This window comes from Acromyrmex echinatior, chromosome 5 (assembly GCF_024713525.1).
Source record: "Acromyrmex echinatior isolate Ae372 chromosome 5, ASM2471352v2, whole genome shotgun sequence".
Lineage (NCBI taxonomy): Eukaryota > Metazoa > Arthropoda > Insecta > Hymenoptera > Formicidae > Acromyrmex > Acromyrmex echinatior.
The window spans coordinates 10,967,691-10,994,993 of NC_141856.1; the positions used below are offsets into that span (position 1 = coordinate 10,967,691).

The 27,303-nt window shown below is 32.8% G+C and overlaps 1 protein-coding gene across 4 annotated transcripts in view; it reads left to right on the forward strand.

The window, feature by feature from the left end:
• Positions 1–2,308: 2,308 nt before the first annotated feature.
• Positions 2,309–27,303, forward strand: part of LOC105153587 (neo-calmodulin) — a 62,465-nt gene continuing 37,470 nt past the window's right edge. For 2 of the 4 annotated variants that reach the window (XM_087406114.1, XM_087406116.1), the window contains exons 1-2: positions 16,461–16,595; positions 24,719–25,798. In XM_087406114.1, coding sequence (XP_087262240.1) covers positions 25,712–25,798 — 87 coding nt within the window. In that variant the 5' untranslated portion in view covers positions 16,461–16,595; positions 24,719–25,711. Of the gene's footprint in view, positions 3,366–16,460; positions 16,596–24,718; positions 25,799–27,303 lie in introns of those variants that run through there. The other 2 variants (XM_087406115.1, XM_011068518.2) reach the window with 2 other exon arrangements.

Below are 27,303 nucleotides of genomic sequence, written 5' to 3' on the forward strand. Positions count from 1 at the left end.
TTATTGCTATTATCATTATTATATTATTATATTTTACAGAATGCGGATATTAGATATAAAGATATGTATAGATAGACCGTACACAGACAGAGACGTACACACAATGCGAGCGCGCAAGCACGCGCTGTACACGCGCACACATGTACACATATTGTTCCGTTATCGCCGTTATACCATCCGTGTAACATAACATTGCAAATAAACTTGCAGTTTATTAACCGATCAAACCTGTGACTCTTTCCGAATGATCCTGTTCTATATGTATGTAAGATAACCGGAAATAAATGTTCTCGTGCTTGGGCATATCCGATTTTAATAGACACATCTCGTATCCAAGAAAGATCGATGAAGGCGAGAAAGAGAGGATTTATTTAAAAGTAAAGCTTAATTGCTGTATTTTTTGCGTACGCATTAGTAAGTATGATAATTTATTTTAATAATTTAAATTATAAGATATAAAAGCAGATGATTTCGCTCATTTAAATTTTCAGTTTTTGCTAGAAAATATAAAGGAAAAATTACTTTAACTTTAGTTAAATATAAGATATTCTGTGTCGGGGGAAATATTGTAGTTAAAATAAAATATGGTAAACAGATATTTTTAATGCAGGGAAAACATTTAAATGGATTCGATAGAAATATTTATTTAGATCGAGGATGTATCTATAAATATGCTATTCGAAATAAGTGTTTTGTGTAGTGAATATAAAAGAGGCAAATAGTGTTTATTATTTACATTAACATTTATTTAAAATAAGATATTTATTTGACATTTTGATATTTCGTGGTTAAATAAATTCTATTTTCTATATTTCTCAGCAGCACAAAATAGAAAATAGTAAAATACTGCATTACATACTAGAGTATCACTTACATTGAAAATTGTGCATAGAAACGTCATTAGATTTCCTCGATGTAAGCGATACCTTGACTGTTCTAAGCACAATTGTTAACGTTAAGCGATATACCTTGTTGACGGAAACGCATTTCAAATGATTCACAGGATAACATCTAGTATATAATACAGTATTTCATTCGTTACTCAACGTTAATACTGAGAAGAACCCAAAACTCGGATCGGAACGTATATGTTTAGTTTATTTTATATGTGTGCATTGGAAAATAAATTATAATTCGCAACTACAATTAGCGTTAGCTCTCAGCAAGCTTTTTAACTATCTCTCTCTCTCTCTCTCTCTCTCTCTCTCTCTCTCTCTCTCTCTCTCTCTCTCTCATTGATTATTGTCATTAGAGCCTATACTTCTTTGATTGATCAAAATATATTAAATAAATATCTTATTTCAAGTAAATGTTAATGTAAATAATAAATATTATTTGTTTTTTTATATTTACTGTGTAAAATATTTATTTCAAACAGTATTTTTTACAGATTTATCCTTTAAACATTTCAACTAAATTTATTTCAATTTTTCCCCAGTACTGAAAATATCAAATAAGCAAAAATAAAAAAATATTTAGGAATGCAGATATTCAAAGTAACGTCGATTTAATCTCTATTATATAGTCTACTAATTTGAGGATTTTGTCAATCTGATAATTATTAATTATGTATGTCACAAATCTAATATTAACGGACAATATTAATTACACCATAGTTTCAATTACTATCATCAACAATATTTTACACATATAATTTTGATTAGAACTGCGATAAATTTTATTTTGAATAATTTATTTTCCTTCATTATTTATTCTATCAAAAATAATAACTAACGTAATACATTATTGTGAGTATGAATTATGAAGTTATAAAAGTAATTGCGTAAAGTTCTAATTTAAAAACATTCCGATTAGATATTAATCTAAAATAAATATGTCGTATATGAAAAGAACGATTTTGTGAAAATTTAAAATTTAGCTTATATAGGTACAAATCTGAAATTAATTGTGTTGGATCATCAAAATGATCACGTAGAAAACTCAAATATAATGAGCAATGCTACAAAAAAATTTTGACATTTTAGCAATCAATTTCAACGTGCTACGTAATTATTTTGATGTTTGAACTAAATTATTTTCAAATCTCTATTTAGCTGAATTTTTTAGATATTTTAGTGTGTCAAATCTTCTTTCTGCGTATTTGAACTAAAATCGATCATGCAGCAGTTGTAATATTCGTGATTGAAACCCGAGGTAAATGTTGAACGAAGAAGATGAGTAGTAGAACGACATGGACTGCTAGCAACTATTTCCACGAATATAGACCACGTCTCCACCCATCGAGCGACGGACGAAATATCGACGCATCGGCTTTACCATGAAGTCTCGTGGCCTTGAACGAGGGGCGCAATCTTCGACAAGGCAGTATGGCGCCGGGGTGAGTTTGCGCGAGCGCGGCATCGGGTGGTTCCCCTATCATAGTCACAGCAGCATATCTCGTTATAGTTGGATCTTTTCCCAATTGACCCTTAAGGCTAGATTCTAACTCTTAAACGTAGCGAGACTACGATAACAATATAATTGGGAGAAGAGAGATTAAGTTGCCGATAAACGAAAGTAATTTAACATTAATCATCTGTATATTTGATTTGGATGTTGCTTCATGTTATTAACGTAGATATACGCAATTTCTCAAATAATTATCGAGGAGAACTTAGAAGCCCTTCAGATCATTGCGATTCGTTATTTTCCATTTATCTTTTACACGGACGAACGCAGGATGGAGCATAATGGAATGGAAGAAAATCAGGGAAATCGCGTGGGAGCGCGCGTGCGCTCGCTCGCACGTGTGAGAGGGTGTGCGCTGGATTAGAATCGACTGGGGGTAGGTGCGGCGGCAGGGAAGATGCAGTGGCAGGGGTAGAAGGAAGGAAGGGTAGAGGAAGAGCGCGCGGAAAGGAAAGAGAAGCAGACAGATACGATCGGCGCGAAGATTTAGTCAACAACGCGCGACCACCTGTAGTTGTAGCTTCCAGCCATCCCTGAGAGCTACCCTTCTCTCTCTCTCTCTCTCTCTCTCTTTCTCTTTTTCTCTCTCTGTCTCTCTGTGTCTCTCTCTCTCTCTCACTCCGCGTCGCGCACTCCGCAACTTTGTCCGTCCCATCGTGATAGCCACGAGAGTCTCAGTTCGCCAGTTCCGGGTTGCTAACTCTAGCTGACATCCGGGTCAGATAGAACTGCCGGACGGACCGCGGGGGAGTCACCGACGATCTCGCGCCGCGACAAACGGCGGAAACGGAACGCGGGAGAACAGCTTCGGCTCCGTCCGAGAGCTGCGTGGAAGGCAACGACGCTGGCGGAGGCAGGTGACCCCGGACACCATCCCGATTTACATCTCGTAGCAAGCTGCCAGGATTACCACCAAAATGAAGACATCTTCGTTCTCTCTTCGCGTGATGCGTCGGGTGAGTACAGATTTTATCGTATATCCGTATTTCCAGCCGCCAAATGGCTGATCGCCGCCACCGCCGCCGCTGCCGCTGCCGCCGCCGCCGCCGCCGCCGCCTCGCCAAGGGACGAATTTCGAGAGGCGTCGGTGGAGTACTTTCGATAGGAAATTGTCTCGTTACTAAGGCACGATTGAAATTGCGGATAGTTCCTTTCCGCATCGAGTAAATGGCACGAAATAAATTAGGAATTGAAAATTGTTGGAACTGACACGATTGTAAATTTCAGACTTTGATAGTGTAATTTTTTTAATAAAAAGACAATTAATATAAAGTAGCGCAGAAGAAAAATTAAACGTTATATATCGGTTATCTCTGGTAAATCTCGATAAATCTCTGAAATAAACTTGAAATTTCAAAACTGTATATCAATTTTTATGTGTTTTTTTTTTGTATGTATCGCACTCGTTGGAAAATAATCGAGAAAAAAACTAATAATGGTACACACTATATGACTGCTGCTACTTTTGACCTATTTTATAAACCTAGTACGCTTTGTGGAAGATACCTATCCTACGGAATTTCATTTTAATCAACAGCATGATTGTGTGAAGCGCGGACGGAGATCGATGCGACGTATCGCTCAGTACATTAATATTTATGAGTTTCCTTCCGGCTAGGAGAGAGTGAGTTTATCACAAGGTTCAAGTTAACTCGAGTGCGCTCGAATAACGATCGAAGTTAGCGGTGAAGTTTGCAATTTTACGAAAAATTTAATTCATAAAAAGGAAAACTTTTGCATAAATTTTCACGAGAAATTTATATGAGAAGCCTGGACAATCGACAGTAACGAATGAAATCGAGATACTGGCGTGAAGATACACTCGAACAACTCGATCATCCTGGAACGATTGCGTAATTTGATCATTATGTTTAAACGTTCTCGGATTTCGAGTGTCGAGCGCGCAAGCTTTGAAAGTACCGTTTATTCAGAGCCTTGGAACTTGGCGTTGTCCTCTGTGCCTCGCGAGACGTAAAGACGTGTTCGTTTCATAAGAAGTGAGAAAACCGATAGCATCGACCAGCTCGAGTTTCCTGTCGTGGTGTCGATTTGCGGATTTATCACATCTCCCTTGGATTCAGTCGAGAGTGATAAAATCGTAGACAACGCGGTCGATAGTCCGCTCAATTTGCCACTCCCATCAGTTTTTCAAATTGTAGGGTTCACATAAAAAAAGAGATGAATAATAGCGTTTAAAAAAAATTTTTTTAATGGAACTTTTTCCCTTTTTTTAAAAGGCGATGCTGGAGTGTCGGACTTGATTGATGTCGATAGTATAGACTTTTTAAATTTCAAATAAAAAAAAGTTGGTACTAGTGAGCTTTAATTTATTTTTTATATTATCGTTCTGTCTCATTCAAATGCATCTAATATATTGCAAAACCGATTTTTTGCAAAATCGAACTAGACGACTGCTAGACGTAATTGCTGCTTTGTTTATCATTCTGAGTTTTTGCTCAGCATACGTATATACGTAATTTGCAGATTAATATAAATCTTTTTTTAAGCTTTTAATCTCAGTTTCATAAACTCATGGTATTGTTCGTTCACGTAATCCGAAGGATGGTGCACTGTGATTTTGTCCACACAAGCTATAAAACTTTTGTGTTAAGAAAACATTTGTCAGGTGATAGCTCTACAAATTGAAAAATAAGTAAGTTTTTAACTTCTTTTCGATTTTAGTATAAAATCCATTGCAGCACTTCTCCCAATTTTGCGTCTACTTTAGTCCTGTAAAAGGATTTTTTATTCCGCCAATTCGAAGATTTTTATCGATCTGCAATGTGTCAGCAATTTGATCGCTTCAGCATCCCTCTTGAAATTAAAAGATTAAACAAATATTATATACATTATATACAAAGAACTTAGTATATATTTTGGTATTTTAGTTTATGTTCTTAATTTTAATGAGATGAGTACACCCTGACCGATTTGTGTGTAATCGATTTTTTCTTTCTTCCGATTTAATGATTGTTGTAATTTAGAAAATTAGTAATTGTAATTTTTATTGAAAATCTATTTAAAAATCGTTAAAAATTGATCAGTAGAATTATGATTATATTGCAGAATATCTTCTTATATAGAATTATGTGCCACGAAGTTGTTTGTAGCTTAAAAGGCATAAAACATAAAAAAGATTAAGATAGTATGAGAAAGACAAATTACTTTTTGATAATGAAATTAAAAAATGGAACATATATAAGGTATATATTATTTTATGTAATTAACATCTTATATATTCTTCATATTTTTACGGATAAATTCTCTAATCATATTACACAACTTTTGTTAGAACTACAAATGAATATATAATGAGTCCAATTAATTTTCATAAGACTTTGCAAACTCGAATATATGTATATCGTGTTTACTGTCATAAAGTTAATATGAATATCCTCGCGTCATGATATTCGCGTGAAATTGCCTAATCTATATATACACATATATATATATATCGTACATTTTTAATAAAAACGTAACTACTTTTTTGACTCCATGTCTCTCGTACGACCTTTGAACAAAATTTTAAATGGAAAACCTTTATTCGCATCACTTTGATGTCGAATGATAACAAAGTTGATATGCAATACTCGACTTTTTCTTTCGATGCTCACTAGTGGGCGGTTATATACCACCAGTCGTCACATCGGGAAAAAGTAGGTAGGTTGTGTACGAAGGATGAGAATCCTAACTGTATAACATATATGTGTGTGTGTGTGTGAGAATATATATAGATATATATATATATATCTCCTCCAGTTTCCCAGGCAGCCGTAGGGTCGTAGGATTGGATTCTCGGGCAATTCAGGACGTGACCTTCGGCATCGTTTCTAATCATCTCGGTACCTTCACGACAAGAGAAATAAACTTGTACATCTTCTGCTGTCAGACTCAGAGATGTACGTTTAATTAATTATAATGTACAACAACTGGATATAAAACTTTTTCTTACCATAAATTGTAGTAATTGTTTCAATGATTGTTATTGTTTCATTTTTTACATTACATTGATAGTTGTAAAACAAATTCGAAAAGAATTTTAAACACATGCATACGCTAATTCTTATTCCATCGAATATTACAATATAGTTCAAAATTATGTTTCTTGCCTTCCTTTTTTTCCGCCATTTTTAATCGGTAAAGTATTTGAAAAATAATTTTCATATGTGTGACAACGTGATTATTTATAGCACGCTATGATATAAAATCTTGGCAACCTTTAAATGGAAAAGGTTACAAAAGGGCGACTAACACATTTGTTAAGCAACAAGGTTGGCACTTGTTCAGCTAACTTTCGATGTTAATTTATGGCATACACCAGAGATTTCTGCTCTGTAGAGTATACCGATATAACATGATATTATTGCCGCATAGTGTTAATATCAATAATGGACAGTAATTGTTTGAACGTTACGATGCAAGAAATATGTATGTCGATAACGTTGTATTGAACCAAGTTAAAGCCGTGAATACAACTCTGTTTCGATCGCGATAGCAAATGAGGACAATTGCGTACGTCGCTAAATCGATTAACATAAAAAATAATGAAGGATACCTTTAGCGAAAGATGATAGTCGGATACTCTTGTTACGCAATCTTTTTTTTTTATTCATTACGATCTGTTCGTTCATTTTAAAACATATTTCAGTTCAACTGTCTGGAGCTCAACATTTCAGGGCACTTCTATAAACGTAAATGGTGCAAAATATAACTTTGTGCATGTTTAACTACTATAATCAAAATTTTTATAGGGGATAACCAATAACTTCTATAAATTAATTTTATTGCATCACTGACATTGGATCATTTTATATACATAACTCTAGAAAAAACAATTGATATTTTTTAATTAAATTTATTTTTTTTGCGCTTTTTGCGATCGACTAATTAATTTAAAATTTATGGCGATATTATACAAAGATATCGTATCGCATACATAGAATACGAGAAATCGGAGCTGGGTATCATATGGGGGATTATCAAAAAGCTAATAACTCAATCAATATATGGCAGAACATTCTCTTCTTGTTATTGTAGGTTGCTGATATAACATTAAATTGTTACATAAAATAATTTATGCCAAAGTATCGTGTATATTATTGTATTTACAATGACTTTTTAAAAAATGAAATTAGTAATTAAATTCTTTTTATCTCTTTTTTTATTTTTTGATAAGTTTTTAGCATTACGATCTTTAATTTTCCTATAATTGTAGAAACTGGTATGTCTTAGATAACTTTTACTATAGTTAATTAATCATTATTGTAATAAAGTTTGTAAACATAATCTTTTTTACTTTAAAAACGATTACGATTGACGAAAATGAGCAGAGGTCAATTTTAATCTTTTTAAGTCGATATGTTTCTAGAAAATATGTTTACAAATATTATATAATATTTCATATAGATACTTATGTGTTGTTTCATTTTTTGTATAAAAATTATAATATGAAAGCAAATTACGTATTTTATGATTAAAATAATTAATAAATTTTGCTTGTATTAATAATATTTGTTTGTATTGTAACATATAATCACTATTATTTTCTAAAATACAGAACTAATATTAAAATAAAAATTGTACTTTTTATGTTTTATTTATAAAAAATATGTTACTGCCAATCTTGTGATAATCAACTCCAAATATAAAGCTAATTTCACATTTTTGCAGCTTTGTTTAAAATCAAATAACTTATTTGATGATGTATAATATTTTATTATTCAAGTATAATATTTTATTTTTACACTTAAATAATGTAAATATATTATAGCGTATATAGTGTTTCAAAAAATCTTACATTCACTTTTTTCTAAAAAAATATTATATAAAGTTATGACAACCAGTCCGGGTCTTTCCTTCCCTTTGAGAAGAGGGAGAATTATTCTATGATCGCTTGTACTGACAATTTAGCTTCGGTAGCTTGAAATATCTTCCTGTTCATGAATTATATACGGAGACATTTAAAGTATCGGATTGGCCTAAAGGACAACAGCCCACCTGTTGCTAGGCCTACAGACGCGATATAGTAAACGCCTCTGCGTTTTGCGCTATCGAATACCTTCATCTTCGACTAATCTTTATCGCATTTAAAGTTGTGTTGTTTAATTTCCGGTTTTTATTTAATTTTGTAGAGTTAACCATATAAATGAAACTATTAAAATATATTTGATACGAACATATGAATCTTCACTTCCAATAAAATTTATGAAAATTAATAATAATCTTCATGGATATAATAAAATGATGGTAATAATAATAATAATAATGATAGTCCATGTAAATATACTATATTGATTACGTAGCAAATATACAGGATAGTTTTACTCTAAATCTATTAGAATATTTAAAAATTCTTAAGTTTAAGACAGAAATATTTTTGATAAACAAAAGTAGCTTAATTAGAAGGAAAGAAAATGATTGATTGATCTTAAGAATATATCCTTAAGTCAAAATCGCTTAAAATTTTTTAAAATTGCAATCTCCATTTTTTTATTCCATGTTTATATAGCTAACTTTACAAGACACTATAATATAATATTTTTAAAGCACTAATATATAATATAATATTTTTCCATTAAGTACTTTACAAGTTGTAAGGCTTGAAATTTAACAGATCAATGTTCAGTTAATTCACAATCTTAATGAAAGCCTGAGACAAAGAGAAAATAATGATCTTGATTAACTTTAACATGCTGTTCTCAAGCTCAAATCGAGTTCATCATGTAAATCATTTTATGTTAATTAAATTCACTTTTAAATTCATTTTTTATCCTACCCTATTGTAAATATATTTTTTATCTCGCCGTTTTATCTCGCCTCTTTCCTCATCGTGAAAGGCAAGTGAAATTCACATTAATAAAGTACGCCGTTGGACGTATAAAGGAAATAGAAAACTATTACGTTCGTTGTTCTGGGTAATGCTAAAAATAGAATAAAAAACGCAATTAAAAAATTCAAGGAGTACGAATATAAAACAGAGAAAACGGGGGTATCAAAAAAATATTTAAGTGATCTTGTTCTGTCCTTCAGGATCTTATGGTCAATCAAAATTACCATCTTCTTTCCTCCTAATAACTGAGTTACTTTTGTTTGAAACATTTTTGTTTTAAATTTAAGAATTTTGAGATATCTTAGTGGATTGATTAAAATAAACAACTCTGTATATTTATCACGTTGTGTTTAATTAATTTAATTAATTTAATAGAAGATTCAGAGGTATCGCTTAGCTCTTTCTAAACTTATTCGTCTGCATATGTAATGTATATTTCTTGTGTTTCTACTATACAGGCCCATCGCGGACCGACAGTTGTGCAGGTACTTAAAGTTAAGAAAAAGTTTGGGTTGTTTATTATGATACAGCTTAGGCGCCTAGATTAGTTTTGAAGTTATAGAGTCGTAACTCGCCGCTATTAGCGCATAGATCATAGCCTTCGAGCCCGTTAAAGCAGATCTCATTGCCAAGCAATTAATCTGTTTCATCTGATTATAGTTGTTCTAATGTATATCATCATTCTTTGGATCTCATACAATTCGGTAAAGCCGCTTGTGTTTATAATTTGAAAGAAGCAATTTGTGTTTCTAGGTTTTTTATGTTCCACATTTATATAATATCTGACGATAATATCTGGCAAGGCGGAGTTCCCTGAAAAGTCGCATGAAACGCATCCTTGACGACGACTCGACATAATTCATTTTATCAGTTTCTCTCTCTCTCTCTCTCTCTCTCTCTCCCCTCCCCCTTCCATTTCCCCTCCTTCTCTTCCTCCCCATCTCTCTTTCTTTTCTCTTCCTTTCCCTCCTTCCCTCCTTCTCCTCTCCAGCCTCCTTCTCCTCTCTCTCATGTATATTCGCCTATATTAAATGCGGATGTGCAGAGGTATAATTAAAAGCCTTCGATGTACAGCCAATATAGTATAATCGCCTCATTCGCGCTAAGTAAGTTCTATAGAAAAAAGTGGGTAGTGCCAGGGTCGACCTTTGAAGTTATAGATCAGTGTTACTCAACTGTCATATAGTGTAAAGGCGTATTTTTTCCACGCCTTTTTATGTGAAACGCCAGAAGGAAACTGCGAAGATACATATTGATTTTATTTTTAATCATAAGGAAAAATTGAGGAACACTGAGCTGGATAATTTGAAGTTAGAGAAAACTTTATAAAGTTGTATTAGAAACGTTTTTGTACCTTGTGTGATCTTTAATAAAAAAATTCGAATGCGATATTTTATATCTAGCCTGTAGTTCGTACAGCATGAATGATATTTTAAGATGCATGAGAGTAAGAGATAGTACTTGAATCAGTGATTCCAGTTACTTTAAGAGCATGTTTTTTATATACATATGTATATTGAGCCGTGCTGCAGCATACGAGATATTTAATGTTCTTTTCTCTGTAAATCATATAAATATACGTAGTCCTAATGTATTTCAATTTATGTTTTAAAAATTTCTTTTAGTTTTACATCTGGCAAAAATTTTCTTAGAATTTTTCATGTAATTATTCAAAATTCTTATGTAAATTTCAATTTCTTAGAATTTCTGAATTTTGTTTATTTTGTTAGTTTTCAGAAAATTTCTCATTTTTTATATAAATTGAAACATTTTTCAAAAATGCTGAAAAAAATCTACATCTTTTCTGAAATTCTTCATAGGTATATACGAATTTTAAAATATTCTTACATTTCCAAGATTTTTTATTCTATAATTTCTGAAAAAAGTATAAAAATTTAAAGTAATTTATCTAAAAATATTTATGAATTTAAAATATGTCAAATTTCTAAAAATATTATAAAATAATATAAACATTTTTTTTATTAAGGAATGTTTATGGAATATGTTACATTATATATATATTAGGTGTTGGAATTAATTCGTAGCGTTTTACAAGTGATGGGAAGTACTTTCATTAATGTATTTTTTAATGCTCATGTGAAATAAATAACATTCTTTCATTAAAAAACGCTACGAATTAATTCCAACACCTAATATATTGCAAGTAATTAATTTAATTAAAAGTAACATCTTTTTCTAGCTCTTATTAATAATTACACAGGCCTACAAAAAAAGTACCCCTGCTGAGGGAGATCCAGTTATTCTTATGTAGCGAAAAAATAAGTCAAAAAATGGGAAAAAATGAATCATTTTTTCGCTCTAGATTGAAAATTTACCTTGGATGGTTCTACTTTGATGTTAGATTCAAAATACATAAGAATATTCGTATACAGCAATTCAAAATACATAAAAATAGCTGGGTCTTCCCATTTATAGGGTACTTTTTTTTGTGGGCCTATGTTATTTTCAATAATTATTTCTGCACGGAAAGAATAATTTTACTAAAATATCGCGAGAAAAAGTGTTTGTTATATAATTATATATAGTTATATAAAATTATATATAATTATATAAAAAATTGACATATTTTATATACAATTATAAATAAAATTAAATATAAAATATGTCCATGTATATAACATTTTTTTCTAATTTGGTTAGATATACAGATATGAAAATTTTGTTTGAACTTTCAAAATAATTACGTAGGACGGTTGCTAGAATGTTTAAAGAATGTTAATCTTTTGCAGCATTGTCATCAATGTTTAAGCGTTCTATATAATTATTTTGATGGTTCAAAACAAAATTATTTTCATATTTGTATTTAAGTTTTTAAATACTTTAGCAAGATTGTTCTTCCATTGTGAAACATATACTATTTCTTACATTTTTCGAAACTCTAATCATACACACGGCTTTACTTATGTATTGCTTTCTGATTATTTATTTTGCATTTTCTCTTTCGCGGTCAGTGATTTCCAAACTGTGCATTTGTTCACAATGTATAAGTTTGTTGTACATAAATTGAAATTTAAGTAATGTTAATATCTATATATGATGCTCAAAATTATATATTTATTCTATGAATATATTGTTTTATATTAAAAAAATTCTTATTTGTTTAAAATATGTAAAAAAAGAATAAAAGGCAGTTTTGTAATGAACTGTTCCTAATTGAATACATTTAAAAAGCACTGACAACTTTGTTGAATTATATGCTGCAGTCTCTCTCTCTCTCTCTCTCTCTCTCTCTCTCTCTCTCTCTCTCTCTCTCTCTCTCTCTTGATAGACTAATTGAGAAAAAAAAAGAATCACTCCTCTAATGCGTGCTTCTTTTTTCTTTTGTAGGTAAGTGTGTCGCACAGCGCGAAGCTTTCACACACCGTCGGTAAGTCATGGCTTTTTTCCCTTAAAAGCTGCAATTTTGTCGCGAATGTGACGTGTTCTGTCGTTCCACATGCTGAGAAGCTCCTCAGTGGTATTACCGCATCAGTCGGTACAGTTGAGAACGAACGAGATCGTTCGAGTCGTGAACGGGTTACCGACGCATACGCGGCACCCGGTATATATGTCGGTGTTGTGCTATTGTCGTACTACTAGCGCGCACTCAGGATTGGAACTACCCTTGCCTGTCCGTCTATGCCTGTCTGTTATTGTATCCGATGCCGCTTCCGGCACCTTTAAAAATGCTCGATGTCGCGCGCAACTCTTTCCTTTCATTAAGCACCGCCAGGTGGGCATGACAACTTTATTCATTGAAGCCACATTATAATTGTGCTGAAGCTTACACTTATTGGATCCTGCGACACACGATTATGCATTATACAATTCTGTTAGACTGATTACTGATTATCGATGAATTAGACTATGGATCAGTAATTGCATTTCATAAGTTACACATTTCCTCGATCTTTGAACAGCTTTGAATAATTTGACGAGATTGTACGAAAATTTACTAATTATAATCATGTATAGAATAAGTATTCATTACGTGATAGTGATCATACGAGGCTTTCCCTGAATTTACTGCACTTATTAAATAGCTATATTTCGTTATATTACATTACTATTGATTTATCATTATCATTATCATTATTATTTTTGTTATTATTGCTGTTGTCATTATCGTTGTTACTATCATTGGCATCATTGCTTTTATTATTGTTATCTACATGATGTTTAACGAATACAATCTATTGATAAATAATATCGATCTTTTTGAGTATTACGCGAATCGTGTATAGAGCCAAATGATTAAGTAGCAAACTGCCTGCATCGTCCGTCTAATGCGATACTATACTACTTTGCCATTTAAGTAGATTGGTTAACTTATATCTTTCGCCGAAGATAAGATAAATTTCTGCGTTAATTACAATTTCCATTCGTGACAATAATAGAAATTGTTAATTAGTTACTACAATTAATTGTAATATGTAAAATATATATAATTATCTTTAATAAATTAAATAAGATATTTTTTTTCCTTTTTACTAATTTTTAATTAATTAAAAACGTTATGAATATACATTTGTAAATGTATAGTTATTGTAATACTTTATAGATTCTCTGTAGATTAATAACTTCAAAGTACAAAATGTTATTGTTTAAAGGACGAAATGTTATTGCATTTATAAATATCACAAATTTGCTTAAAAAACTCAACTTTATAAAATATTGTTACTCCTTTTTTTGCAACGTGAGTGTGAATAGTTATTTCTGACGTGTTTTTGTCTATTGAATATGAATCTATTAGTCAAATTTAACTATCACGTTACTATTGTGAGAAAAATACCGACAAAGAGACTATAAAAACCAATAATTTGAGGACATTGTAGCTTCGACAGCAAATTTTTTTTCGAAATTTTATTAGTGCCACACAAAAGTATCAACTTTTAATTTTAAAATATATTTTATTTTATTTTGACTTTTTGATTTTATAATTTTTTATTTTCGAAATGATAGCAATTTGAAAATTTTTTTCCAAGTAATAAGTATAATATATATATATATATATATATATATATATATATTTATTATCTTTAATAGCTATATTTTTATACTATGTTACATCTTTACGATTTATACTTTACATTGATAGTGGATTAATGCGTTATAATAAGCTGAAAGAGACATATCGTATTCAGCCGCTTTAACAGGCAGATACTCTTTTACGGCTTGTCAACGTTTTACAAAGCGGAAAGTGAATAGGAAAAAAATTCGATAACGAGTGATCCACATTGCAAGAAGACAAAGCGACTATGCAAAGTGAAATGTCAAGACGGCGATACGTCTCGTTTCGTAACAAGGATTTTCTCAACTGTCGCGACTGCGAAAGCGATTGGCGACACTATTCTCGTTGGTCTTCCAAGAATATTTGGTAGGAATGAAATGTTTATCGCCGTTCATCAGATGCGTTTAGGAGAACAATGAGGAAGCGAAGGGACTCTCGCAAGCAATTTACGCAATGTGTGCAGCGATAGCTCGTTTGACACCTGCCGATACTTAACAATGAAAGATTCACAAAGGCACGTGGTAACTCCTCGGAACTTTACTCCGCCCCGATACAAAGCGTATTGTACTCGACGCTTTCGATCGTTGATGGTGTTCTCAATTTTTCTTGCACAATCGTTCCCTTCTCGCGTTTTTGTATTCATTGTAGCCGTCATTCGTTATACGTGTTCATTATTTATGCGACGTATTGTGGCGCTGAAAGAAAATATATCCTTGTTGAATAAAATTTTATATATACTTACGAGGATGCTGGAGTTTTACCGATAAAATGTGATTAATTTTTAAATCCTTCAATCTTTAATAACAATTACATCAGATTTAAAAATCTTTTTGCACACACATAATTGAAGTATAGACAAAACACAGTGCGCAGACAATAATTTCACACGAAAAACGAAAAGAAATAGAGAAAAATTGTAGTTTCGTTATCGGCTTCTGCAGTCCACTCGTGATATGTGCTGTATATAAGAGTTTTAGACTTTGTATCGATTTGGATCGAAAACGATATTTTTCTCTTATTGCAAGTGTTTTGTTACTGTTTAACAATTAAACAGTATATGAGAAAGATCAATATAAGAAGAAATCTAATTAATTTTTACAATTACATTTGGAGCAAAATTGCAGCTTTAAAAATCTGTTTTCTGAATTGCGTTACGATTTTGAATGGAGTTAGGCATAACCCAAAAGTTAACATGCTACTTTTATTTAATCTGAATAACTCAATGACAAAAAATCTTAGCAACATCAGAAAAAAAATGATTTTGTAAATTTTCCATTTTATCAAACTCATAGTTTTCTGTTTTCTATATGTAAAAATTCCAAACTCACAACAACTCGGAAGACATAGTGACCTTTCGCGAAAATAGAGGTTTTAAACTTTCAAACTTTTTTTTTAAATTGAAATTTTGTTTTTGCATTTTAACGAAGTTACGTATTGCTGCTTGAATTTTAAAGTTTATATCGCTACGAATTTTTGTTCCAATTAATATAATTCAAATGAAGAATCGTTTGCGGAGCTCCGGACAAGAGAAAACGTAATTCAGAAAGACAGAGATGAAGGAGAAAGAGCTTAATAAAGAAAGAATGTTACGAAATGCGATAAAAAGATCGAGTATGGCAAGAGGCATTCCATTACATTAACGCAAGTTTGCTGCATAAAAATAAGAAAAAGATGTACGACGAAATAGCTGAAAAATTACACTGAGAGAAGAAGGCAGGCAAGAAAAGACGCAGCTAGTATAAATAGATGAATATTAAAATACTAGGTTCCCTTCCTAGTATCAATCCATTAAATAATAAATAAATTATATCGAAATAAAAATAGAAAAAAAAATCAATTTTGAAAACAATTTAAAAATGACATAACTCTTGCGTATATAAACGACTTTAAGCGGAACAGTAATAAATAATTCTTCAAACATAAAGTGGAAATTTTATATAAATATATCATGTGATTTTATTGCCTCCTATTTCAATATAAATTTTTACGATTTTGCGAAGGAAAGATCTAAAGACCGAGATTAGAGAACGAAGCTTTAGTATAACCAAAAATAGGCCATGAGCGAAAGTTTAGAACGAGATAAAAATGTAGGGCTTCTCGGTACCACACCAATCTTGTGGAATAAAAGGGTAAAGTCGAAGGAGAAGAGAATCGGCACGAGTAAGAAAGAAAAGACTACACTCTACAGTATGCGAGTGCGAGGGGGTGCTAGCGAGGGCGAGAGCGAGGGTGCGGGTGCATGGACCTGCGCGCGAGCGACCGCCTGGAATTCGCAGCATTGGCTGCGCGAGGGCGCGTGGTGGATCGAGGGTGTCAGTCATAGACCATCTGCTCAGCGACGAGCACGTAAGTTGGCAGAACGTACGGTAATCGCTATCTATGAATGAAATGACTCGCTGCAATCGCACGCTTGCTCGTACGTCGCGACGCGACGCGACGCGATGCGACGCATCTCGCGGCGATCCGATCGTACTTCCGGAAACATTGACGGCGCGACGATGACGAAGGGTTTCCGCTTCCGCGGCGGACCGCGGCCGCGAAGTCCGCCGGCGGTTTCTGTGATTTCCTCAAAAATGGCGGGTATCAGGCACGAATACCATCGACGGCGCCAACCCCGTTGGTTCCGCCTCGAGGACGATCGCGGGGGATCGCGGATTGCGAGTGTTCTTACGGGTCGTCAGCGACCGACAACTCGTTTCCGCCGGACGAGCCGATCGCGTACCTTCGCCGAGTGGTCAGTGAGTTGTTTCGTGAGGAGCACGGTGTCCGTTCCTGTCTTTCCTTCTGGCTACTCTTTCCTTTTTACCACGCTTGCCCTATTGTATATGTGTATCTCTTGATTCTAATTGTTGTCGCTAGAAATGATGTTTTAGATAAAGGATAGATGATTCTCCTGCAAGATTTTTATACGGGATTTATGAGACGGTACCATTTTCTATCAGTCTGAATTCTAAATATTGCTCACAATTCTTCTCTGTGTCTTTTTCATGACTGTTTCCTCGATGTAAGATTAGTTTTAATCATATTGGTTTGACAGTTTAGATTATTTCTTTTAATATATCTCCTTTGAAAGAATACATTTTATTATTAATTTCAAAATTATGTTATGTATAAAAAATTAACAAAATGTTACTCATAATGCAAATATGTTTAAGGACTCTGTTCTGTTTTTTATTTTTTTGTCTGAGCAGATTATATTGTTATTTGAGAACTTCGAGTTTTGTAAGAGAAACATTTCGTACAAATTGGAAAAAAGTTTAGAGGACACCTATTAGACAATATTATTGTCATTAAATATAATAATAATGCTAACACATAAATGAACGAGACCAGCAAAATTTACAATTGCACAGTGGAATAGTAGTCGGCTTATAAAGTATATACGAGTATAATTTGATGTTTTCACGGGGGACTCTTAGGAGAGAAAATTATTCGCGATCCTTATATAATATGAAAATATTACGTTTGAAATTTGTGAGACACATTTTCACAAAATAGATTTTTAAAAATAAATTATTTCTTGTTATATTTTATGAAAATTATGTTATACAAATTTAAAAGAAAAAGTAAAAATAGAAAATATTAAACAGGATATATAATAAATGGCCTTTTTTAATCAAGCTTTCTTATTGAATGTGTATTTTTTATTTTTCAATTGCTTAGTCGTGATTTTGAAAATGCTTTGCGTATCTAGAATATTAATAAATTGTTATCGTTGTTATAAAAATATTTATAAATTGTTAATATAATCATATGTATTAAATAATTATACTTGTAATTATTTAATTACAGAATTCAGTATTATTAACGTTAGGATAATTGATAGCACTTTTATATACGCGCGATATTTAAGATACATATATTTTAAATGATATTGTGTGATTTTCTTCGAGAAACAAACACGTGTTGTCATTTAAATTCAATTGCACGTTCGATTTTGACCTAAAAGTAACTCATTATTTCGTTATCAATGTAACGAAATATTTTTTGGAGTGAGCTTCGAGGATTTTAACGAGCGAAAGTTCTGATTCTATGAAATTTCCAACTTTTCGCCCTTTTAAGAGTAATAATGATAAATTGGAACGTTCCCAGTACACTATATAAAACCGCGAAATTGAGAAGCTACATTACTGTAATGAGGACTTTGCTATATTGCGAGAACTTACAAACATCGTTGTTTAAGTAAAAACTATGAGAATTCAAGGCTAGCGCGAAATATGAAACCGGCATTTAAACTTTCATGTTGCTAAAGAGCGTTAAACGGAATTACATTGCATGCACATCGCACGCAACGAAACAGTAATTAACTAAATTACAAATTATTGTATTACGTCCCGAAAATTCGAGGAATCTGAACAACTAATGAAAAATCTACGAATTATTATTTGTTGTTACAGTTATTAAATTTCTGCAATTTTGTAACATGAGATGAATTAAATTTTATATGCAAAATATTATTTCTAGTTATTGCAAATTGGAATAGCAATCGATGAATGAAAACTGAATTATATTTTCTGTCCATATAACTATAAAATAAATATTTGAATTAATAACAAGAGAGATAAACTAAAATATACATTGCTGTAGTGTTAACTAAAATATGTAGGAGAGAACTTTTGTGAAAACATTACATCTTGAACATACATATCTTCGTAATAATATAATTTATATCAAGATATATTCAGAAATGCAATACTCAGAAAATATTTTTGAAAGAATTTTCGATCCATAACTTTATTCTAAGACGCTCGTCACAGAAAGTAGAAAAATTGAGATTCGAATTTCGACTGAGGTAATGTTTTTAACAATAAATTCTTTACAATATTTTAAGATATTTATTATATTACTTATTAATTTAATTTGTAATATTATTATCCCATTCTCAGTTTAAGACTGGATTTTAAGATCGAAAATTAAATCCGTAGTGTACAGAATTAGATGTATATAAATTCACATTAAAATATTATTAACCAAGATCTAATTCAAATCGAAAAAGCATTTTTCTATTGTATAATTTCCTACTGTATCATTTTTTTATATTATTAAAAATATAATTATAACTACAGTAATTATATATCATATTTTATTACACATATTTTATTAAAATTATTTATATTATAATCATTTGTATTTATATTATAACCACGCATATTATACACCGGAAAATGTCTGGTTTGTATTAATTGGAATTCTAGTGGAAAATATACAAATCACAATTTTATTAAAAAGATAAATCTATTCATAAATAAATTCTAATCAAGATAATCATTGTCTGATTATGATGACCGGAATTCTGATTGATATGATCAAAATCTATTGATTCGTTTTCAATCAGAAATTTTTCTCAGTGTATCATATCTTTATAATTTAAATTTTATTTATTAATTGATTTACTCAAAAACAATCATATTATATAATTGAATTTTGTACGAGAATTTTGTTGTTCGATATTGATCAACAGTTTATAGCGATTGAACGCCCTTTTATATTTCTTTCAGTTCATTGCCGTTGAGATTTCATAGTCCTTTTTCTTTTTAATCTGATGTATGATCGTTTTTTACCTTTATCTCAATAACAAATGATATCGTTCTCATATACTGTCGCGGAAATAATTCGAGTTTTTTATATACATGCAAATTTCAGTTCAATTAATCAACGCGTGATACTCGACGTTGTTATTGTAGTGAATGATACATTTTACATTAATCTTTTTCCATATAATAAATGGTGAAATAATAACTGGGGAAAAAAATACCCGTTGACTGGTATTACAAAGAGTATGCAAATAAATGCATGAAATATCTACGTTATGTTTTTCAACGGTTAACTGAAGTGACAAATAATAAAATTCTGCTTTTTTTTTTCTATATCCGAGATTTCAAGCTCGTACCTTCATTTAATATTTGATCGATCTCACAAACATCGTACATATTCGTGGAAAACTTATCAGCGTTTTCCATGTGCTGCAAGGAAAATGATATCGCGAGAATTAATTCTTGGAATTCTTTTCGAACGATGTCTATACTCATCGTCATATTTTTCAAAGAAAAAGATATCTGTTGAGAGAAAGAATGATAGTAATAACATAAATAATGATGACGCTGTTTTAAATAGAAATAAATTTTATTTATATAGTATATTGTGTCGCTTTAGCTTATGTTAACTTAGAAACACATAAAAAAAAGGTAATAAGACTCAAGCAAAAAGCAAATCGGCCAATTACAATAGAAAATGTAAAGTAGTTCTTAACATATCATAATCTTATTTAATTTAAATAGTCCACGTGTCTCTCCAAACTGAAAAACTGGGTCTCAGAATGAAAACTTGTTGTTATACTTGTTATTAGAAAATTTACATGATTGAGAAATGCGTGTGCTCAATATTATTTAAGGCACAGTGATATAGAGTAATATATCAGGGCATTGTAATTCGTAATTGCAAGCGAACGGTCAATGGCAGAAACATTTTGCGGGACGGCCAACTCTCGTGCAGTTCGATATCGTAAGTAGGACGTGAACCTGGATAATTGTGCGCGCGCACTTACGTACGCGCATACGCATGCATATTTCCGTTTTCCATCTAGATATAAATATTTCGTAAAGTGTTCCGAGTCGTGGAACATCACTGAGATGGTACGTTGTCGATCGCGATATTAAACTTTGATCAGATCTGTGATATCATGCGCCATCAACTGCGTTCAAGAGTCATTATGGTGGGCATGCAGTTTCTTTGTATTATCGGCAACAGGTGTAAATTTAGTATATAGTGGACTTTGTCTATGTCCACTATGTACCACCTGATCGTCCGAAAAAGTTGATTCACTTGAGAAAAGTTATATTATTAATATTGTGTGATAGTACCCCCCCCCTCCCCCCCCCCGTTGGAAACTTTTCATCTCTTAAATTTTGTTTCAATAATACATACTAGTTTCTTATATTTATGAATAAAGAGTCCCTATTCTAATGTTTGATTATACCTCATTATTACTATTAATATTTAATATAACAAGCAATTATTAAAAACAAGTAATTGAATTAAAAAATTAAGTATTTATTTTTTATCGATTTATTTTGATCAAGATCGGATTGTAAAGTAAATTTAACTTTCCTATAAATAATTCTATATTCGATATGTTAAAAAAAAAAATGTTTTTGTACGATTTTTTTCCCAAATGTAACTTAGCGACGTGGAAAAATGCAGATTTCCGATGAAAAAGCACATCAAACGTGATATCGCGACGCCTGCGGGCAAGAACAGAGGGGCACGATGTCGCGATGCAATCCGTGGGGAAGGAAGGGAGTCAGATTTAGGTACAGAGGTCGGAGGTCAGAGATCGGAGGTCGGAGGACGCGAAATGATGGTCGGAGGATGCCGAGGAGGCGGGGAGGGAAGAAGGGGGGCTGCAGCCTGGGAATGATCAATACTACTCGTACGCCAAGTTCCCACGAGAGTAGCGAAGATGGGTCGAGGAGAGCACGAGAAATTGAACGTTTTCGATTTGCAAGAGTGATGAGAAGCTCGTTTACAGGGGAGTAAAGAGGGGGACGTATAAAATGATTTCCTGTCTATTGACGCTTCGCTTGTATTGTGCTACACGTCTCAACCTCTTCGATTCTCTCGGTGATGTATCTTCTTATTTTTGTAAGATAAATAATAAGAATGCTATTCAAATAAAAAAAATCACTTACACTTGGTATATCACGGCAATGGACAAAACTGCGCTTGAAATTCATGTTTTCGCGAATTTGTGTGCATCCGAATGCGGATACACAATTTTATTACGCATTCAGCTCTCTCTCTGGAGATTATTTCAATATATCTGATAACAGTCACTTTTTCCGCTAGCTTTAGCACAAGCGAACTTATATAATGTATAAATTTCATTTTATAAATTGAATTTAGCCCCGAAGTTTTGTTATCTCTTTATTTCAATCAAATTTTAATATAAAAATTTCGTTTTATCAGTAGTCGTACGTGATGCAAATTTTAGTTCTACATGGCGTATTTATCAGTAAATTTAGAATTGATATTTTTTTATTAGTACAAATTTATTGCGGTGTCATTATTCGTTAAAATTTTTTTAAAATAAATATGTTGATATAACTTTAAGGTAGCTTGAAACGTAAAATTGACAAACAAAGTTTCAAGGACGTATTACAGTAGAGTCTCTCTAAATTTGACCCATGGGGCGATAAGAGTAGAATGGCAAAATTATAGAGTACCTGTCTACCAATCATCGCGTACTTGCGCGAACGCAATTGCGCATGCTAACCTGTCAAAGTGCACTACAGTGCACATAACTTTAGCAGAACAAGTCATGTGTACGTATGTATCTATCATATATTATGTATCACAAAAGAATATACTAAAAATGAAATGTTAATTTTAACTTAAAGACATATAGTGGACATTCTGAGACATGTAAAAATGTTAAAATTAACGCAAAATGTTCATTTTTATATTTTTAAGTTAAAATTAACATTTTATTTTTTACAATGTACGTTACACAAATAGTTATACATAACCTGCCTATGGAATTACATTGCATACATTGTGAGAATAGTACAATTAAGTGCAGATGCGCACGCAACACATGTCCAGCCTACCATGACATGGAAGGGACATGACATTAGTGTTTGTAAAAGTACGTGTGAGGAATACAAAAATTACAGAAGTTCAAATTTAGAGAGACTCTATTGTAGATCGAAAAAATTGAAGAAAAAAAATCTCCTTTTTAGTTTATCTCAAATGAAAATTGCTTTAACAGAAATTTATAATTTTAAATTTAATCGTGCTCTTAAGATAATTTATACTGACAATTTTAAAGTTTCGAAAAGATTAATTTTTAATTCAAAGAATGTACCATTGAACGAAGAGATTGTGAATTAAGGACGCATTGTAGTTAAAATCCATTTCCCGAATATGCAAATACACTTCCGCATAAACCTGAGATTAGATTACTGTTCCCTGAATTATTCTTACAGTTCCAAAAATATCGTTCTTTCTAGAGAGGAATACTTAAAAGTTTGCTTCTCAGTTTTCTTCCTCAAAAAGCCACTCGCTGTTACGCGTAGCGAAATATTCAATTGATGCCATTTCGCCATTGCAATCGGTTTGTCACGGATCATCGATGCGCGACGGAGATTCTCCGATCAGAGCATCGCAGTGGTGCAAACGACGTGCGTTGCTCATTCACGTGAAATGCATGTTGCCAATCATGACGTCAAATTACCCTGAAATATTAACGATACGGGGTGCACATGGGCTCTCAAGATTCTCCCTTGGTCTCTCTCTTTCTCTTTCTCTCCTCTAGACGGTTAGAGAAAATAGTGAGTACGGAACACGACGATGGCGAAGTGCGAGCACCCAAGCGAGTAACCGATTTCATGATATGTTGCATTTTCACGTCATACGAGCGTAGAATTTCGCATGCATCGTCGCATGAGTTTCGCGAGTTTCACTAGAATGCTGAGAATGATACGTGCTTGCGGGACATTCGATTCAATGAGGATCTAACGCACATTTGGGTTGCGAAGTCTCTTTGCAGAGAGATGAAATAGATGTAGGTATATAACAAAGAATAATAATCGGGGAGTTGCTGTGAATTTTGAGAAATCGTTCGATCCGAGTGTTGCATCTTAATATTTTTGAAAAGTATGACTGACTTTGAATTTGTATTGTATTCGTATTGAAATAAATTAAACATTATTCTGTAAAAAAAAATCCCATTCTGTTTTTATAGAACAGAACGCAAAAGAAGAAAAATAACAAGTTTTTTTTTACAACGTTTAATTTATTTCATTAAAGTGTTTAATTTATTTCATTTGGTTTGATTATGTCATCAAATAACAACGATTTAGTTTCAGCAACTTTTCGATTGTCATTTTATAGATACATCAACATTTCTGTTAAAGAAAATTACATTTATTAACATAAAATGAAAAGAAGATATTTCATCCTTCGACTTCTTCGGTTTACATTCTTGAAATTTTGTTTGTCAATTTCGTGTTTAAAGCTGAGTTATCAAGATACTTTATTTCTAAAAACTTTAACAAATAATAAAGTAAGAATATGTTTCCATTAAATATCCCGTATTTATCAAAATTTTCGATTAAACTTATTCCTCTTAATTCCCACACGACTTATACTTTTTCGTTGTAGCTTAAGCTACAAATCTTTTGTTTCATTTTTAAATTGATACATTCCTGAATTCTAATATACTTTTGGTATTATAAACAGCGTCAACTGGATAGTTTAATTGCCAAGTATCTACATTATCCTTATTTCATACTGAAAATAAATTCCTTTCAATGCTCTCCATCGATTTATCGACTTCCGGTCGACTCCTCCGTGGGAAACGAGTTGCTGTTAACGCGATTGATTATGCGAGTCTCGCGTGTAGAATGTAGACTGCGCGCGTAAAAAAGCAGAACTACGAACCACCCTCTTCTTTATCTCTTTCTTTCTAGATCGATGGTTGTAATTAGGATAATCGTCGCCTGATTGACGCAACGACACGCGATCGTAACCGAGAGAAGTCACAAGGAGCACCAAAACCGTGCGAAATCCTCGCGAACGGAACGGAACGAAACGGAATCGAATTGAACGGAAACGGAAACGGAAACGGCAGCGTCGTTTCAGAGGCGCGTAACCACCACGTCACAGCGAGGCAAATGTTCCCGACGAGCTTTCGCGAGATTTCGCCGCCGAGTAGTACATCCAAGAAAAATCGCCGCCATCGCCGGCAGCAATACGACACCGGCATTATTGTCAATGCACTTCCGGTACTATCAATCGGACCGTCGCGATGAAGTAAGCATTATCGTTGACTCATTAGTTTCAACGACGATGCAGTTCACAACCGTTGATTTTATCCGCATTCAAGCTCTTAAAACGTAATCGATAGTGTTCAGCATCCGTCGCGTGTCGTCCAGGTCAACCGATTTGAACGCTCCGTTTAAACGAAAGACACCGGAAGCGGGAGTACCTGCAGTCGAGAATAGAGATACGTTAAAGGGAATAGATCGGGGTCGAGAGACAAGGGTTGCGACGACGACGACGATGACGATACGGGACGGTAGTTAAGCGATAACGACAAGAGGATCCTGATAAAACAAATATAGTGTGATCACGACGCGACGTTATAGCGTTGGTAGCTTTCGCATAAATTACCATACGTATATATACAGGTAAATGCATACGAGCGCACAAGTATACAAGCGAAACGAGCAAATATACGTTTAAATATTGTGATACGCATAACTATAAGCACGCGCACGCAGGCGTGCCGATCGACAAGCAATAAGAGCAATAAAAAGATATTATATCGTGTTATACTCTACTCGGATCGGTGATTCCTGTTACACTGTGTTCGAAAGAAGCTCGTTAGTCGCTAAACCCGATCGACCGGGTTTACCCTTTATTTTACCGGGACCGTCGGGAAAGAGTGCACCGACGACAAGATGGCGTTCGCCGCGGCAAGGATGATCCTCAAGGACAAGCGCAGGAAACCTAGCAAAGAGGACTTCGCACCGCGAAACAGAAGCAAGGTAAAATCGCATACGATCATGTGTGTCAGACTGATTCTGTTTCATCATTCATGTATCGTGTTACATAATCGAGCGGTGAAATTCATGAGCGGCTGAAATTTCATCCGGGAACGCGCACAAATCGCGTAAAAGGGGAGGCTTCTTGGGAAGTAGCGATTCTTAGTCTATGTGTGCATACATATATCATGTATATACCCTGAAAGGACGATTTAACTCGCATCATCGATTCCTGAGCAATCGGCGATCATTTTTCATTTTGAAGGGGACGTAGAAAGGCAGTCTAGACTACTTCTGCAAAAAAAGGAGAAAGGGAGCGTGAGTAATGGTAATCAAGAGGACATTGGCACGCGAAATTATAATGTCATTAAAGCTGTAATTACATTAGCGATTACGCGACTGTGATCGGTAATTGACAATTTATTACTTTTCAACAACTTAAAGTAGAGTAATCGGTGACTGCTTTAATTGCTCTGATTGATTGTAAGTAATCGCCAATCGCTATTCACAATCGCGCATTTATACAGTGTGATTATGGCTTAACGCGCATCTTTATCGCAAAGTCGTTGTTGTGTTAGTGGAATTATTGTATATACTTGACTTTCCTACGATGACGATGGTTCTTTTAAATAGTATGTGAGAGAAAACGCACAATGGCGTTATCGATGCGGTAGCTGATTACGCGAGGCGTAAAATAAATGAGTTGTTTTTATTAAGATAATTAATTTCGCGGAACGATCGTTACGAGATAGATGGACAACGAAACTTACCTCTATTTTGTCGAGCATCGGAGTGAGTGCCGAGTTTTTTAAGAACGAGTGTCGGATTTTTTTTAGATACGCAGGATTGATTGAAACGCGCCACGTTCCAATTGAAAACCGATATTACGAAACTGGTAAATGCAGACTTTAATTGCCAGGAAAACAATCGTATGTGGTCGTTTAATAATACATTAAGTGACTATGCATAAAAAAAGAGCCATTTATATAAATTAATTTGAAAGGATAGATTTGCGTATAAAGCCATTCTGAGTTATACTGTTATAAAAATTAAATATAATTTCTAGAAAGACTAAATGTTAAATCTATCTTTAAATTATTATAAGTTTTGTTACGATTTAATTCTTTGTGGATTTAAATATCAAATAAGAAAATTATAAGGAAATAACATTTATATATATATTATATATATATAGTTATAATCTGTATTTTCTTTTTGTAGATATATGTAACAATTTTGAAAGATACATTTAAGAATTGCCTTCACAATGAAAATTTATTGGAAATGCAACAAGCAATAAAAATAGAATTTGAGTATAAAGATTTGAAGAGCCTGTAACAATAATCAACATGGTATAAATGACGTAGAGCTATAAAAATCTTTCTATAGTAGATAGCCAAAAAATTTATATCTTCAGAGATAAAATCTTGAGAGAGAAAACCGAAAAATAAAATGACAGTTTTAATGCTTCGATCCGTCGTCTTTAGACATATAGATAGATAGTATAA